We start from the raw sequence: 18,451 nt of genomic DNA on the forward strand, positions 1-18,451 counted from the left end.
TAGGGTAGGATGTGCAAAGGAATTGGCCCCCTGTTCTCTCAGCTCAGCTAACCGACTCCAGAAGTTCCCTGATGACTTCTGAATGATCCAATGTTGAAGTAAATAACTAAGCAATGACAGAGTGCATCTGTGTGGCATTTGGTCTGACATTTGCACGTCCTACTTTTCAGTTTTTTATTTGTAAACACGATATTAAATGTTGAATAAATTTTCAGTTAGCTTTCTTTAAGTTTGAAGACTGAAATGTGGAAAAATGTCAAAAAGTTCTTGGGGGGCTATATATATATATATATATATATATATATATATATATATATATATATATATATATATATATATATATATATATATATATATATATATATATGGCCCCCCAAGAACTTTTTGACATTTAGCCACATTTCAGGCTTCAAATATATATATATATATATATATATATATAGAGTCATTCATCTATTTTCCACTGCTCGTTCCATTGATGGTGGGTCGTAGGGATAGCTGGAGCTGTATAAATGAACTGTGTGTGTGTGTTTGTGTGTGTGTGTGTGTGTGTGTGTGTGTCACGTCAAAAAATTCCAACAACATTAGCAGAACTTCCTCACAACTTCCAGCCAGCTCTCCAGAAGCCAAATAAATTCTTTTTAGAACAATAAAAGTCAAAGGACATCAGGAACATCTCACATATGTTAAAGTGCAATAACATCTGTTTGGAAGATCCTGTTTAAAACGTCTGAAAGGCACAACACCTTTGTTATACAGTATGTATGTCCTGTTATTACTCTTGGTGTTCATAAAGATGTACTTCTCTTGGGCTGCATTCAGACTGTAGACAAGATTCCAATCAGATTTCCTTTCATATCTGATTTTTAGGGCTGACTGATCACACTGTTTTTAGAAAGTGTCAAAATGGAATCTTGCTGTGTTTGGACAGATATTTGCTGATCTGACAGGTTGTAGTAGCAACAACATCAGAATGGAGGCATTGTCCACTCACCGTAACGTGGTCTTGCATCGGTAGCGTGACGCCATGGACAGTCAAACCGATCGGTGTGTTTGGAGCTGTTCAGACTGAAACACATCTGTCCCAATTGAAAGTTGGTTTCAATCCATCCTGCAAAAATGGGATTTTATGTGGTATGTGACTGTTCAAACTATATACATCTGTCCACTTTCAATCTGGATGGGCTACAAATTGGAATTTGGCTGCCAGTCTGAATGCAGCCTGAGCTGCTCAACAAACATAATCACTGTAAAGATTTTAACCATTATTATTTTTTAAATTGACACTATTTAAGTTAAGATAGAAGTGGTGAATCTTGTAAATAAAAAAAAATTACATTTCAGACAGATTCAAAACCAGTTTGTCCTTTCTGAGCATTTAAAGTGAAGTAGTCTTTGGGTCACTTTCCAGTTTTTCAGGAATGCCATTAATCAAATTTTGCTCTGTTTAAAATAATTTCAATAATCGTTTTAATGAATGTGTGACTGTTTTCTTAAAATAAGTCAAACAGGAAACCACCAGTAAAGAGCACATAATAAAGCTTCATTGGTTAAAAATAAAAACCTGACAGAAAATTAGGAAATGCTTCCAATTGTAATGCAGTGAGGGATTAGGTTTTATATTTCTGTGCTTGCAGTTTATATTAATAGGGTTATAGGATGCCTGTCTTTACTGTTGAGTCATATACCAGAAGCCAAATTTAACAAAACATCTTAATAACCTTGATGATAAACTTGCACTGAAACCCATTTCCTTCAGAATCTATTTTCATGCAGGTGCTCCTTTGATCATGGCACTCAGGAGAGCCACATTAAATCCTGTTTATTGGTAAAACCAAACTGCCTTAGCCTTGAGATGAGCTTCTTCAGGGAGCAAATAGGGCTCAAACCGATCTGTGACAGAGCCTTCATCCCATCAGTATACACACTGGTTCAGTAGAGACAGCTGGGGGAGAAAAGATGAATGAAAAGACGTACCTTCACCCTAAGCTAAGGCTGGAGCAGGGAACATGCAGTTCAGGTCCCACATTGTATTGAGACAGTGAATCATAGCAGAGCAGCTCAGAGTCATCTCTGGCAGCCGGCCTCTCCAAAGATTACAAAAACGAAATCTATTCCAATCATAGGTTGTCACGTGTATGATCTGAAGCTTTATGTATGCGTGTCGGTGTCAGGGTTTCAATGCATGCCTCTCTTGTTCCAACGAAGACCCAGTTCAGTCCAACCGCAGGCGTGACCTGTCTCTGGGAACAAGAGTGACACGGTCGAGGGGATTAAAAACAAACTTGTGAAGAACGGTTTTAGGTTAGTGGGAACATTTGTGGTGAGGTACTCACTGGTGAACCACGCCATCCACCTTAAGCCCAGTGTGATCCATGAGAGCTCTATGTATGTTCACTGTAATTTTAATTTCATCTCTGCATTCTCTGAAAGTCTCAAACCTGTCATTTCATGTTGTCAGTGATATTCTTTTCTATTTCTCTCACAGAAGTATTGATGAACACTAAGACAGAGACGGCCGATCTCAAATGGACTGTCTTCCCAAATACCAGACCTGAAGTGAGTAACCGCAGCTTCAACATGATCTTTATTACAAACACAGACCCTCTGATGACTGGGGATCTTTGGCTTTCAGCTGTGCCTTTGTTACATGGGATATAAAGGAGTTTCCTTATATGGCAGGTAACTGACAGAATAATGCAAACTGCAAAGTATATTAGAAGCAGATGCTTTTTGATACATCCCATCAACCTCAGAGTTGAAGCCCCTGGCAGCCCACAGTTTCAGATGCTGAAGCCAGAAAAAGACATATTTGTAATTAGATCAACTGAGGGGTTGTTGCTAAGGTATTTTTTGCAATTGATCAAAATTACAGATACGTGTCAACCATGATAGTCCCTGCACATCCACAGACTTGAGGTACTCGGGGCGAATCTCATCCACCCCCGGTGCTTTGTCACCGAGGAGTTTGGCAACCACCTCGGTGATTTCAGCTTGGGTGATGAAGGAGTCCACCTCTGAGACCTCAGCCTCTGTTTCCTCTATGTAAGACATGGTGGTGGGATTGAGGAGATCCTCGAAGTATTCTTTCCACCGCCCGACAATATTCTCAGTTGAGGTCAGCAGCTCTCCGCCTCTATTGAAAACAGTGTTGGCTGTGCACTGCTTTCCCCTCCTGAGGCGCCAAATGGTTTACCAGAATTTCTTCAAGGCTGACCGCTAGTCTTCCTCCATGGCCTCCACGAACTCCTCCCAGACCTGAGTTTTTGCCTCCGTGACTACTCGAGCTGCAGTACACCTGGCCTGCCCGTACCTGTCAGCTGCCTCCGGAGTCCCACAATTCAACAAGATTTGATAGGACTCCTTCTTCAGCTTGACAGCATCCCTTACTTCTGGTGTCCACCACCGGGGGTTACCACCGCGACAGGCACCAGAGACCTTGCGACCACAGCTCCGAGCAGCCGCTTCGACAATGGAGGTGGACATCATGGTCCACTCTGACTCAATGTCACCAGCCTCCTGTGGGATCTGGGAGAAGCTCTCCCAGAAGTGGGAGTTGAAGACCTCACTGACAGAGGGTTCTGCCAAATGTTCCCAACAGACTCTCAAAACACATTTGGGCCTGCCGAGTCTGTCTGGTCCCCTGCTCTGCCAGCTGTCAAACTCACCACCAGGTGGTGATCGGTTGACAGCTCTGCCCCCTCTCTTCACCTGAGTGTCCAACACTAGGAGGTCTGACGATACGACAAAGTTGATCATCGATCTCCAACCTAGGGTGTCCTGGTGCCATGTGCACTTATGGACATTCCTGTGGTTGAACAAGGTGTTTGTTATGGACAAACTGTGACTAGCACAGAGGTCCAATAACAGAACACCACTCATGTTCAGATCGGGGAGGACGTTCATCCCAATCATAGTCATAGTCTATGATAGTCATAATCCCAATCCAGGTCTCACTGTCATTGCCCATGTGAGCGTTGAAGTTCCCAAGGAGAACAATGGAGTCCCCAGTCAGAGCACTATTCAGTACCCCTCCCAGTTACTCCAAGAAGGGGGGGTAATCCGCACTGCCATTTGGCCCGTAGGCTGGAGACCGTGAGACACCTGTCCCCAACCCGAATGTGCAGGGATGCGACCGTCTCATTCACCCGGATGAACTCCATCATATGACAGCTGAGCTGTGGGGCTACAAGCAAGCCTACACCAGCCCACCGCCTCTCACCTTGAACAACACCAGAAAAGTGGAGAGTCCAGCCCCTCTCAAGGGTTTGGGTTCCAGAACCTAAGCTGTGGGTGGAGTTGAGCCCAACTATATCTAGTCGGTACCTCTTAATTAACCTCCCTCACAAGCTCTGGCTCCTGTCCTCCCAGTGAGGTAACATTCCATGTCCCTAGAGCTAGACTCTTTGTCTGGGGATTGGGTCGTCGAGCCCCATGCTGACGACTGCCACCCAATCCACACTGCACCCGTCCCCTACGGTCTCCTTGGCGGGTGGTGAGTCCACCGGATGTTGGGCCCACGTCGTCCTTTCGAGCTGAGCACGGCCGGGCCCTGTGGGCAGAGGCCCGACCACCAGGCTCTCGCATACGAGCCCCAATGGGGCCCCACCCTGGCCTGGCTCCAGGGTGGGGCTCCGGTTGCGCCATACCGGGTGACGTCACGGTCCTTGATGTTTTTCTTGCCATAGGGGTTTTTGTACTGTTCTTTGTCTGGCCCATCACCCAGGACCTGTTTGCCAAGGGAGACCCTAGCAGGAGCATAATGCCCCTGACAACATAGCTCCTGGGATCATTCGGGCACTCAAACGCCCCCACCACGATAAGGTGGCAGCTCTCGAAGGAGACATCGCATGGCAGTCGGGGACAGTACCTCTGGATTGGCAGACCGGGGCGGGGGTCCCTCTTTTCAAAAAGGGGGACTGGAGTGTGTGTTCCAACTATTAGGGGATCACACTCCTCAACCTCTCGGGGAAAGTCTACTTCAGGGTACTGGAGAGGAGGATTAGACCTATAGTCGAACCGTGGATTCAGGAGGGACAATGCAGTTTTCGTCCCGGTCGCGGAACACTGGACCAGCTCTGCACTCTCTATCGGGTGCTTGAGGGTTCATGGGAGTTTTCCCAACCAGTCCACATGTGTTTTGTGGATCTGGAGAAGGCATTCGATCGTGTCCCTCATGGTATCTTGTAGGGAGTGCTTCGGTAATATGGGGTTTGCGGCAGGACTGTCAGCCCTCAGCAAAGGGCCTGTATGACCGAAGCCAGAGCTTGGTTCGCAATGCCGTCAGTAAGTCAGACCTGTTCCAGGTGCACGTTGGACTTCAGCAGGGCTGCCCTCTATCACCGGTTCTGTTCATAATTTTTATGAACACAATTTCTAGGTGCAGTCTGGATCTGGAGGGAGTCCGGTTTGGGGACCAAGGGATTTCATCTCTGCTTTTTGCAGTCAATGTTGTCCTGTTGGCCTCATCAAACCTTGACCTTCAGCATGCACTGGGAAGGTTTGCAGCTGAGTGGGACGCGAGTGGGATGAGGATCAGCACCTCTAAAACCGAAGCCATGGTTCTCAACCGGAAAAGGGCGGTGTGCCCTCTTCAGGTCGGTGGAGAGTCTTTGTCCCAAGTAGAGGAGTGTAAGTATCTTGGAGCCTTGTTCACGAGTGAGGGAAGGATGGAGCGTGAGATTGACTGACAGATCGGTGCAGCCTCTGCAGTAATGCAGTCGCTTTATAGGTCTGTCATGGTGAAGAAGGAGCTGAGTCGCAAGACGAAGCTCTCAATTTACTGGTCAATCTACTTTCCTACTCTCACCTGTGGTCATGAGCTTTGTGCATGATCGAAAGGACAAGATCCCAGATACAAGCGGCTTAAATGAATTTCCTCCGTAGAGTGGCTGGGCGCAGCCTTAGAGATAGGGTGAGGAGCTCAGTCACCAAGGAGGAGCTCGGAATAGAGCCGCTGCTCCTCCATCTCAAGCGGAGCCAGCTGAGGTGGCGCGGGCATCTGTTTCGTATGCCTCCTGGACACTTCCCTGGGGAGGTTTTCTGGGCATGTCCTACCGAGAGGAGACCTCAAGGAAGACCTACGACACGCTGGAGGGACTATGTCTCTCAGCTGGCCTGGGAACGCCTCTGGTTCCGCCTGGAGGAGCTGGAGGAGGTGTCTGGGGAGAGGGAAGTATGGGCATCCCTGCTGAGACTGTTCCCCTGCGACCCGGCCCCGGATAAGCGGTTGAAGATGGATGGATGGATGGATGATCAAAATTACTCATCTTGCGAATGTCTCCAATGGAAGACGGTTGCTGGGAAGGAGATCTCTCGAATTGGATAGAACTATTCAACTGCTATTTCTTTGCAGTTCGACCACCAATCAGTAACTTAAGCAGTTTATCCAAAACATGAAAAGAAAACAGTAATTCTAAACAATAATCTTGTCAATAGTAATGTGCAGCGACAGGGAGAGCTTCTTGCATCAAAAATGATTTAAAAAGCTTCATATGCAGCTATCAATTTCCAGCATTAGAAGGTTATAGTAGATATTTTCGGCAACTTCCAAACCTGCCATTTATAAATTCTGGTATATAATTTTCACAAAGCTGAACACACCGTCGCTCAAGGTAAGTTGATGCGATTTTTAGAAGATGACCAGGTAAAGTTCATAGGAAAGATAAATAATGTTTTTTTTTGTGGCTAAAATTTCTGATATTATCATTTTTAAATAGCAATTGCTCAGGGTTGTCCCACTGCTACGTTTTTACACATGTGGAATGTGAGTCACACATTGTGTGTGTTTGTGTATCAACAGATTTATCAACGTCACTGGACCTCTTGTTTAACACGGCGGACCCGGGTTCAAGTCCCGCTCTGTCCGGAGTTCGCATGCTCTCTCCGTGTCTGCGTGGGTTCTCTCCGGGTTCTCCGGCTTCCTCCCACCTCCAAAAGCATGCGCTTCAGGTTGATTGGCCATTCCAAATTGCCCGTAGGAATGAGTGTGTGTGCATGGTTGTATGTCTGGCGTCGTGCCTGGAGTGTCCCCCGCCTCACGCCCTATGCCGCCGAGATAGGCTCCGGCTCCCCGTGACCTGCTGCGGCGGATACAGCGGTGGTGATCTGAAGATGACTGACTGACTGACATATCAGATGTGGCAACGGAACTGAATTTAAAAATGAACTAGTGGGAGAAACACAGTGATACTGAAGATGCTAATTGAGGGTTAATTCATCAGGGTGCCGCTGTCTGCTTAGCTGCTTCACTGGAAAGGCTCTGCTTACCTTAAAAATACAGAACATTCATCGATTCGGCTGATTGAAGCTGTCGTTTCATTGAAGCTGTTGTTTCAATTTGCCTGAGATGGAAAAAGTATCTGGTGTTAAACTGAAGCCTTCAGCTGTAGGATTGTTCAAATAGCAATGGATACCTATGGTTATGTTATATATGACGTGTCAATTACCTGACATTACACATCTTGGTCTCTGGTCAATGTTCCTACATCTCTCACATCACCTTCAAGGTGGGGCCTTTACACTTTCATCATACCTCACTGTTCTGTATAGACAAAACGTCTCAAATTAACAGCCATTGTTTCACCTTTGAATTGTTCATAACTAATTGTTCGTACGGATTGTTCATAACTAACACCATGTTCGAACACAAGGATGCTCACAAGTGTACCTGGTACCAGAGCACCCTGGGTCGAAAGTCAATGATTGATCTTGTGATCGTATCATCTGATCTTCGACCGTGTGTTTTGGACACTCGGGTGAAGAGAGGGGCAGAGCTGTCAACTGATCACCACCTGGTGGTGAGTTGGGTCCGTTGGCGGAGGAAACCTTTGGATAGACCTGGTAAGCCCAAACGAGTAGTGCGGGTGAACTGGGAACGTCTGGAGGAGGACTCAATTCACACCTCCGAAGGAGCTTCTCGTGCATCCCTGTGGAGGCTGGGGGCATTGAACCTGAATGGTCGATGTTCCTCTTTTTAAAAAGGGGGACCAGAGGGTGTGTGCCAATTACAGGGGCATCACACTCCTCAGCCTCCCTGGGAAAGTTTACTCCAAGGTGCTGGAAAGGAGGGTCCGGCCGATTGTCGAGCCTCAGATTGAGGAGGAACAATGTGGGTTCCGTCCTGGTCGTGGAACAACGGACCAGCTTTTTACTCTCACAGGGATCCTAGAGGGGGCTTGGGAGTATGCCCATCCAGTCTACATGTGTTTTGTGGACTTGGAGAAGGCATATGATCGTGTCCCCAGGGATATACTGTGGGAAATACTGCGGGAGTATGGAGTGAGGGGGCCTCTTCTCAGGGCCATCCAATCCCTGTACGCCCAAAGTGAGAGCTGCGTTCGGGTTCTCGGCAGTAAGTCGGACTTGTTCCGAGTAGCTGTTGGCCTTCGCCAGGGCTGCGCTTTATCACCAATTCTGTTTGTGATTTTCATGGACAGGATATCGAGGCGTAGTCGTGGTGAGGAGGCTTTATAGTTTGGTGGCCTGAGGATTGCATCACTGCTTTTTGCAGATGATGTGGTCCTGTTTGCGTCATCAGCCTGTGACCTGCAGCGCTCACTGGTCCGGTTTGCAGCCGAGTGTGAAGCGGCGGGGATGAGGATTAGCACCTCCAAATCTGAGGCCATGGTCCTCAGCAGGAAACCGGTGGACTGCCTTCTCCGAGTGGGGAATGAGGTCCTTCCACAAGTGAAGGAGTTTAAGTATCTTGGGGTCCTGTTCACGAGTGAGGGAACAATGGAGTGTGAGATTGGACGGAGAATTGGGGCAGCAGGAGCGGTATTGCAGTCGCTTTACCGCACTGTTGTCACAAAGAGGGAGCTAAGCCGAGAGGCAAAGCTCTCCATCTACCGTTCAATCTTCGTTCCTACCCTCACCTATGGTCATGAGCGATGGGTCATGACCGAAAGAACGAGATCGCGGATACAAGCAGCTGAAATGGTCTTTCTCAGGCGGATAGCTGGTGTCTCCCTTAGAGATAAGGTGAGAAACACTGCTGTTCGCGAGGGGCTCAGAGTAGAGCCGCTGCTCCTTCGCGTGGAAAGGAGTCAGTTGAGGTGGTTTGGGCATCTGGTGCGGATGCCTCTGGGACGCCTCCCTAGGGAGGTGTTTCTGGCACGTCCAGCTGGGAGGAGACCTCGGGGCAGACCCAGGACCAGGTGGAGGGATTATATCTCAACACTGGCCTGGGAACGCCTTGGGATCCCCCAGTCAGAGCTGGTGGATGTGGCCCGGGAAAGGGAAGTTTGGGGCTCCCTGTTGAAGCTGCTGCCCCCGCGACCCGATTCCGGATAAGCGGTGGAAGATGGATGGATGGATGGATGTTTCACCTTTGAGCCATCAGCACAGATCCATAGTTGCACGATTCAAAAGGCAGCTAGCAGGAGCAGCATTCAACTAAAAAAAGAAAGAAGAAAATAAAACAAAAATACCTTCAAATTGGAGAGATTGCCCAAAATTAGGGAGCTCCCTACCCTCAAAGCAAAAGACAGATCAGTCACCACGTAACAAGGACATTAAATTATGTTGTTGTCATGTTATTTGTTGTTCGCAAAGCGCTGTGTGAACATCAGCGTAGACACAGATACTTCTGTTTTGTATATAAATCACACTTCTTTTCCCTGTGACACACAGGCTTCTATTTAAATTTAAACCAGACTTGATTTCTTCAGTGTAAACAGACAAGGGTCTTCTTTGCGACACTATTGTGCAGTCTGTGTAAAAAGGATTTGTGTCTGTTTCATAGCATTCCTGTTGAGGCATCTATATTTGTATAGATTTTCCTGTTTTACACAATCAGAATCAGAAAATAGTTTATTTCCAGGTATAGTAAGGTTTTCCACACAAAGAACTTGACACGGTGTTGGTGCATTAAAAGGTGGAAGAGAAGCAATAAGGACTAATAAGGAATGAGGAATTAAAAAAAAATATTAACAACTTACATTAAGTTGAGATATATTATATATACCTGTATATATGTATGTATATATATATGTGTGTGTGTGTGTGTGTGTGTGTGTGTGTGTGTGTGTGTGTGTATTTACATAATGGGTTTTTTTTCCAAACTCAAATGACAGTAATTGGATATTTTAATCATCTATATTGCAGTAAATATTTTGTTCATAAAATGCATTCAGCCATAGGTTTTTGTTGATGAGGTGGGCAGTGATGCAAGCTGTGCTCTGTGTCATTCATTCAGACAAGTATCCTCACATCATCAGCATCTCAGTTTTAAAGATTTGCATATTTACATAACTGAGTATCAGAGCCTTGACTTCTGTGAATCCATTAAGTTCTACTCCGAATGTTAATTTCTCTGCTTGTTCCTGCTCTTCAGCACACAGCGATGTTGAACATGTGTGCTTTTGACTCAGAAGTCAGAAAACCCCACCACATTTAGTCATTTTTCTTTTTCCATAGTCTCCTCTACAGATGTAGATTTCTTCGGAACGGTTCCACTTCATGAATTTGTTCCTATATCCCTTCTGTTTTCCTACATTTTTGTGTAAAAGCATGCTTTAAGGGTGAGCGCTGTGTTTGTCCCAGATGCTGTTTGCAGTAGTGTGCTAGGTTTGACAAGTGAGACTTGTGTTCCCATGAGCTAGGTTGCAGCTCAGCAGGAGGAATGATTTATCAACCCAGATTCAAATTTGGGCTGGATAAAATCCACCGCAGGCCACATCTGTCCCATGGGCCTCAGAGAGGTGCACTATAGTAGAGGGCAAAGAATAGTAATTTTTATGATAAATGGGACCTTGAAGATGGTCCTGGTGAAAGCTTTTACAGCAGAATTCAATTCAGTAAAGGATCACAGGAAAGTTCTTTTAGTTCAAATGTCATTTTAACTTACAACTCGACAATCGTGTGTCTCCCTTGTCTGCCCTCAGTGGGAGGAAGTTAGCGGTTTAGATGAGGAGAAGAACAGCGTGAGGATTTATCAGATCTGCCAGATCAACAGTTCAACCAGCCACTGGCTGCGTAGTGGCTTCATCCTGCGACATGGAGCATCGCAGGTTTACGTGGAGCTACGGTTCACCATGATGGAGTGTTCGTCCAGGAGCACCAACCACCGCAACTGCAAGGAGACGTTCAATCTCTTCTACTACCAGGCAGACTCCAACGAGGCCACGTCCAGCTACCCACCCTGGATGGAGAACCCGTACACCAAGGTACTCACAATACAAGTCCTCATAATACAAGTCTTGCCTGCAGCACACAACATAAGTCATAGTCATAGGTGGTCAAGTGATGAAGTACAAATGTCCATGCATCATCTGTTACGGCATTCAACTTGCTTTCTTCTGAGATTCAAAAACTTATGGTTCTGAGTTTGGGGAGTTCTGCTGGTAGAAAATCTATGACTTTAATCTCTGCCCATAAGTTAGCAATGTTCCCCAAACATTCCACTCTAGTGGGAAATTCTTTACATATTTTGTGACTCTTATCCAGGTCCATTTTACTGTAAACTCACTAAATCCAAAATGGTTCTTCACTTTAGCGTTTGAGGAGGGAAGTTGTTATTGGATGGTTTTGTTTTGAGGGCACCAGCAGTTAAAGGCTCTACTGCTCTCACAGCTGAGTTATTCCCTTTTATTTCCATCAGTTTGTTAACAAAACCAAAAATAGATTTTTTGTAAACTGCGAGTCGATTAATAATTATCTGACCCTGTCTCAAAATGCATGTAATGTATTGAATGCCTGCATTTAAGAGCTTTGCCTTGGTAAAATTTCACTTGGCCTTTGAAAATCCCTGGATGACATCAGATTTTGCTGTTGAGGAAGATTTCCTCATTTAACATTACCACATTTATTGTAATCGATTGATCACTTACTGTTTTCTTTTTTATTGCCTAGAGTTGTAATTTAGATTATGAAATATTAGAAAATAAGAGAGAAAAATCACTCTCCCCATTTCAGATAGCTCGCAGTGATGCCTTTAATCTAAAGATTTTCCACTAAAGACATCCCCAACTTTGTAATGCTGCAGTCATGAAATATTCCGCTCTTTTGCTTTAAAATATTTGAAACAATTGAAACACTGAAATATTCAAAGAGTTTCAGATTGATTTTTGACTAATTTAAGCAACACAAATAATTTGTCAGTATATATCATTCAGATTATGTGCGATTTTTCTTCAAACAACCATTTTTATGCCTGTGTTGCCTGTGGGCTGTAGAGTTTCAAAGAAATCGTAGTTTGATGGTCAAGGATGCCCCAACAAAAGAAGTCATTCAAGTGTGGAATCTAGTATTGGCCATCTGAATCAAATCTGTCTCTTGCAAATCACCCACCTTATGCATGTGAAACGATAAATCACTAACGTACGGCTTTGGCTCAATCAAGGAAAAAGAACTTGTGGGAAAGAAGTGCAGTACTGCAATCCAAATAATTAAAACAATGTTTTTCTGTCCCTTTTACATTACCATCTAATATGCAGCTACTTTAAATATATATATATATATATATATATATATATATATATATATATATATATATATATATATATATATATATATATATATATATATATCCGAAACACTAAAAAATAAACAAGTTACATCATGCAAGTTACATCATGCTCACATTCGCGAGCAGGCTGCAGTTTCCTTTGCTCAGAGCGAGTTTTTTATGCATAATTTTGCGTTTTTTTTCTAGGTTTCTGCATGTATTTTTTTAACGTAAATTTAGATAATGTATAGCAATATGCTAGTGTACTCCAGGGAGGAGTTGATGTCAATGAGGGTCAAAGGAGACCAAGCAACACGCAATCTCATCCCCGCTGAGCTCCGACGGAGATATCACGGATGCCGAGCGGGTCGCGTTGAAAGGACTAGACTAATGGCTAGAGCCGCTAACCGAAGGAGAGTCAAGCCCTCCGTCCCCTCCGTCATCATGGGGAACGTGAACTCGCTACCGAACAAGGTGGATGAACTGACGGCGCTGTGCAGGACTGAACAGCGCTACCGGGAGACCAGCTTGTTGGTGTTCTCAGAGACGTGGCTAACTGACGACGTGCCAGACGCTAACGTCGGACTAACCGGCTTCTCCTCCATACGAGCGGACCGGGACACGAACACCGCCGGTAAGAAGAAAGGAGGTGGATTAATCATCTATACCAATGATAGATGGTGCCATCCGGGACATGTGACGGTGAAATTGACGCTGTGCAACCGCGATCTGGAGCTAACAGCTGTTAGCATCAGACCCTACTACCTGGCGCGTGAATTCTCACACGTCATTGTCCTCGCCGTCTACATCCCTCCACGGGCGGACCCTGAGACTGCATGAGAAACCATCTGCGGGACCACCTCTGCTCTTCGGACCCGGCACCCGGAGGCGCTCGTCATTATCACCGGTGACTTTAACCACGTCACCCTGGACTCATCTCTCCCCACAATGGTCCAGTGTGTAGACTGCCCCACACGGAAGAACAGAACCATTGATCTGTTCTACGCTAATGGTAAGGAGGCATACACCGCCAGCCCCCTCCCTTCACTAGGTAAATCAGATCATAACCTAGTGTACCTACAGCCCACCTACATCCCGCTGGTGAAACGGCTGCCAGCAACAACACAGCAGGTCAGGAGGAGGTCCCCGGAAGCAGAGGAGATGCTGAGGGACTGCTTCCAGACCACCAACTGGGATGTCATCGTGGGCTCACATGGGGAGGACATTGAGGGGGCAGCTCAGTGTTTTACAGACTACATGAACTTCTGTGTGGACTCCGTGGCCCCTGTCAGGACAAGCAGGTGTTACCCCAACAACAAACCATGGGTAACCAAGGAAGTCAAGGCTGTCCTGAACAGGAAGAAGCGGGCGTTCAGGAGCAAGAACGAGGAGGAGATGAGGACGGCCCAGCAGGAAGTGAGACTCTGCCTGAGGGAAGCCAAGGAGGCGTACAGGAGGAAGCTGGAGAAGCAGCTGGGACGCAACCAGGTGCGGGAGGTCTGGAATGGGATGAGTACCATCACCGGATACGGGAAAGGGCGCAGCACTGTGGAGGGGAATATTGAACGAGCGAATGAACTAAACAGCTTTTTTAATCGGTTCAGCTCCCCCACCACTCCCGGCTCCTCGTCCCAGGCCTCTTCCGGTCCTGCAAACCGCTCCACTTATGCTCCCTCCTCGTGTGCTTCCTCTCCTTCCACCCCTGCCACTTCTCCCGAGCCCACTCCAAGAACTGCGAAGCTCAATGGCCCCACCTCAACCACTGGACTTCCAACCTCGCCACAACCTCCTGCTCTTATCACGACGGAGACCGTCATCACTGCAGACCTGGTGACGACAACGCTGAGGAGGCTCGGTCCCTACAAGGCGGCTGAACCAGATAAGGTCTCCCCAAGACTCCTCCGAGCCTGTGCTTCGGAACTAGGGGACCCCCTGCAACAATTGTTCAACCTCAGTCTGCGGCTGGGGAGGGTCCCGTCACTGTGGAAGACCTCCTGCATTGTCCCTGTACCCAAGAAAGGACGCCCTACTGAGCTCAACGACCACCGACCGGTCGCTCTTACCTCCCACGTAATGAAGACCCTAGAGCGACTGGTCCTGGAGCTCATGCGTCCACAGGTGCAGGGTGCTATGGACCCTCTCCAGTTTGCCTATCAGGCCAAGGTTGGGGTTGACGACGCTGTCTTGTACCTCCTCCACCACATACTCTCCTACCTGGACGCCGGGGGTTGTGCCGTCAGAGTGCTCTTCTTCGACTTTTCAAGTGCCTTCAACACCATCTAGCCCCGGCTCCTGCAGGATAAACTGACCTCCATGGCTGTGGACCCCTACCTCGTGAGCTGGATTACGGACTACCTAACGGACATACCCCAGTACGTCCGTATGGGGGACTGTTTGTCTTCTATGGTGACCAGCAGCACGGGGGCGCCACAGGGGACTGTTCTATCCCCCATTCTTTTCACCCTCTACACATCAGACTTCAAGCACAACTCGGATACATGCCACATACAGAAGTACTCTGATGACACCGCGATAGTGGCATGTATCCGGGAGGGTGATGAGGGGGGGTACAGGGCATTGGTGGCTGACTTCGTGGAGTGGTGCCAACAGAACCAGCTCCAGCTCAACGTCTCCAAGACAAAGGAGATGGTTCTGGATTTCCGGCGGGCACCTCCCTCTCCACAGCCAGTGATCATCAAAGGCAGTGAGGTGGAGGTGGTAGAAAACTATAAGTACCTGGGACTGCAGCCAGACAGCAGACTGGACTGGTCACTCAACTCGAACTGTGTGTACAAGAAGGGGCAGAGCAGGATGTACTTCCTGAGGAGGCTGGCCTCCTTCAACATCTGTCCTAAGCTCCCTCTCATGTTCTATCAGTCCGTAGTCTCCAGTGTGCTGTCATACGCCATTGTGTGTTGGGGTGGGGGAGCCAGGAAAAGAGATATGGACCGTCTGAACAGACTCATCCACAGAGCGGGCTCAGTGGTCGGGCTGAGCCTGGATTCTGTGGAAATGCTTCTGGAGAGCAGGACCATGTCTAAAATTAAGGCTATTGTGAACAACACCAGGCACCCCCTACACACCACCTTCTCCCAGCAGAGAAGCACCTTCAGCGGCAGACTGCTGTCACACAGCGCCTCCACAGAGAGGTTGAGGTTCTCCTTCGTGCCCCGTGCCATCAGGGGGTACAATGACTCTCTCAGGAGGAGCGGGGGGGAGGTGGCGAGGTCAGCACGGGGTTGAATGGATTTAATGTAATTTAATTTTATACTGTTTATATTTTTATACTGTTTTATATTTTAATTCAATTCTATACTGTTTATATTTTAATTTTATACTGTTTATATTTTAATTTTATACTGTTTATATTTTAGTTATAGTTTAGTATATAAGTCCTGTTAGTGCTGCATGTGTCAGTTAGTGTAGTGCATGTCTTGTGGTATGTCCTGTGATGTCAGTGTTTCTTTTTCTCCTGGTGTTTATCCAGTATTATTTGTTATGTAATGCCTGAGCAGTGGATATATACAATTTCCTCCGGGATTAATAAAGTATCTATCTATCTATCTATCTATCTATCTATCTATCTATCTATCTATCTATCTATCTATCTATCTATCTATCTATCTATCTATCTATCTATCTATTTAGTAATGTAAATATTGGATCACTTTTATATTAGAGCCATGCTATCATCAAGGACAATGCATGGATTCAAAAACTACCCTCTGGCCTTCATTTTTCAAATATAGTAGGAAATTATTTTACAAGGTTATCCTTTATTTATTCCTTATATGGATCTCCATTAGTCTCCACAAAGCGATCACTAGTCCTGGTGTCCAAAACAAAAACATGTCAATTTAAACAACAAATTACAGCAAAGGCTATTACCAGCATACAAACAATCCAAAATATGAGCAATAATAAACAAATAATGGGTAATAATAATCCACACCTGAAAGATTGAGACATTGATAGAGGAATAACCACAAATTTATTCAAAATCATATCAAAACAAATTGTCCTGCGCTTTAAAACAAGGGTAACCTCTATTTATGATTTGTCAAATATAGTTTCAGCAATCTTTCAAAAGAAAATATTATCTATTGTCTGATGTAGGTGGGAACTGCATTGAACAGTTTTCATAATGCGGTTTGCTCAAGGACTTCACACCACCAAAGGACCACTGCTCACTTCACATGTGCTATTCATGGCAAAATCGTGAATATACTTCATTCATTCATTCATTCATTCATTCATTCATTCATTCATTCATTCATTCATTCATTTTCCTACCCACTTCATCAACTTATGCGGGTCACGGGGAGCTGGAGCCTATCCCAGCTGGCATAGGGCGTGACGCCGGTGCACCGCGGAGCTACATAGACACATACAAACACACACACACACACACACACACACACACACACACACACACACACACACACACACACACACACACACACACACACACACATACACACACACACACACACACACACACACACACACACACACACACACACACACACACACTCACTCCTATGGGCAGTTTGGAATAGCCAATTAACCTGAAGTGCATGTTTTTGGAGGTGGGATGAACCCGGAGAAAACCCACACAGACACGGGCAGAACATACAAACTCCCCACAGAACGGGACTCGAACCCGGACCCACCTTGTTGTGCGGCATCAGCGCTACCCACTGCACCACTGTGCCGCCATGAATATACTTCTTTATCTGAAAAGAAATATGTGTTTTTATGTTCACATTATGCTCAGTTATAATAGACAATTTAAATAAAGAAGACTCAGCAACAACATTTCTGCTACCAAGTGCAGTACATTTAGTTTTAGCCATGGTTAAAACCAATTTGTTCATTCACATTTATTCAGGGTACGCTCTGCACATGTTGCGGTGCATCGTGGAGTCACATGAAAGAAAAACAACCAGTAACACACAGACACTCACACTTTTGGGCAATTTAGAAAGGAAGGAAGGAAGCCGGAGAACCCAGAAAAAACCAACACGGACATGGGGAGAAAATTCAAACTTTGCAACTCCCCTGTGGAACCTCACACAATACTTATCTCTGTTACAAAAGTTGACTTTGAAAAATACTTGCTTTGTTTTGCCAGTTAGATGACATTCTGAAAAAAGGAGAACTACCCATAAGAAATTGACATTTTAAAAATTAAACAAACCTCTCCAGTATTTAACCAATCCTAGGGGTTAAGCTAATGAGTCTGCAATTACACCGGTTGCTTTCCCATCTTTGGGTAAAGGAATAATTTTAAAATCTTTCCGTAATCCGGATGGGTGCCATTATGTATACATCTATTAAAAATATGACGCATGGGTTTGGAAGATGTCATAGTGCAGTTTTAAAAACAATTCCACTCAGATTGTCTGTGCCTGGAGATATGTTTTCTGAGAGCTGAAGCTTTGGAAAATGTTCAGTAATGTAAAACATGTGTGATGGGCTAAAATGCCTAAACCACGTTTTTAAAACCACAAGCGTAGAGCTTCTTCACAAGTCGATCCTGTGTGGCTATTGGAATGTGACTATTACACGATATATTTTCTGTTTCGTCCTATCACAGGTGGACACAGTCGCTGCAGACTTCCTTATGCAGAAGAACAGAGAAGGCAAATTTAACGTGAAGACCTTAAGACTGGGCCCTCTCTCCAAGAGAGGCTTCTACTTGGCTTTCCAGGCTCAAAGCGCCTGCATGGCCTTGTTGTCTGTCAGGGTGTTTTTCAAGAAGTGCTCCCCCTTGGTCAGCGCTCTTTCCTCTTTTCCTGAAACTGTTCCCCGTACGCTGGTGCAAGAGGCCCAGGGTGAGTGTGTGGAGCACGCCGCCCAGCAGGGTTCCCGGCCCCAGCCACCGAAGCTCTTTTGTGGAGAAGACGGCCAATGGGTGGGCCAGCCAACAACCTCCTGTGCATGCCTACCTGGATTTGAGCCCACTGAGGGATACACGAGATGTGCAGGTAGGAAAACACC

The 18,451-nt window shown here is 46.0% G+C and overlaps 1 protein-coding gene across 1 annotated transcript in view; it reads left to right on the plus strand.

The window, feature by feature from the left end:
* ephb4a (eph receptor B4a) overlaps positions 1–18,451 on the plus strand; it is a 70,889-nt gene that overhangs the window by 37,970 nt on the left and 14,468 nt on the right. The window contains exons 2-4 of the mRNA XM_068330424.1: positions 2,489–2,559; positions 10,887–11,168; positions 18,048–18,438. Coding sequence (XP_068186525.1) covers positions 2,489–2,559; positions 10,887–11,168; positions 18,048–18,438 — 744 coding nt within the window. The remainder of the gene's footprint in view (positions 1–2,488; positions 2,560–10,886; positions 11,169–18,047; positions 18,439–18,451) is intronic.

Source organism: Antennarius striatus, chromosome 13, assembly GCF_040054535.1.
Source record: "Antennarius striatus isolate MH-2024 chromosome 13, ASM4005453v1, whole genome shotgun sequence".
In the NCBI taxonomy this organism is placed as follows: domain Eukaryota; kingdom Metazoa; phylum Chordata; class Actinopteri; order Lophiiformes; family Antennariidae; genus Antennarius; species Antennarius striatus.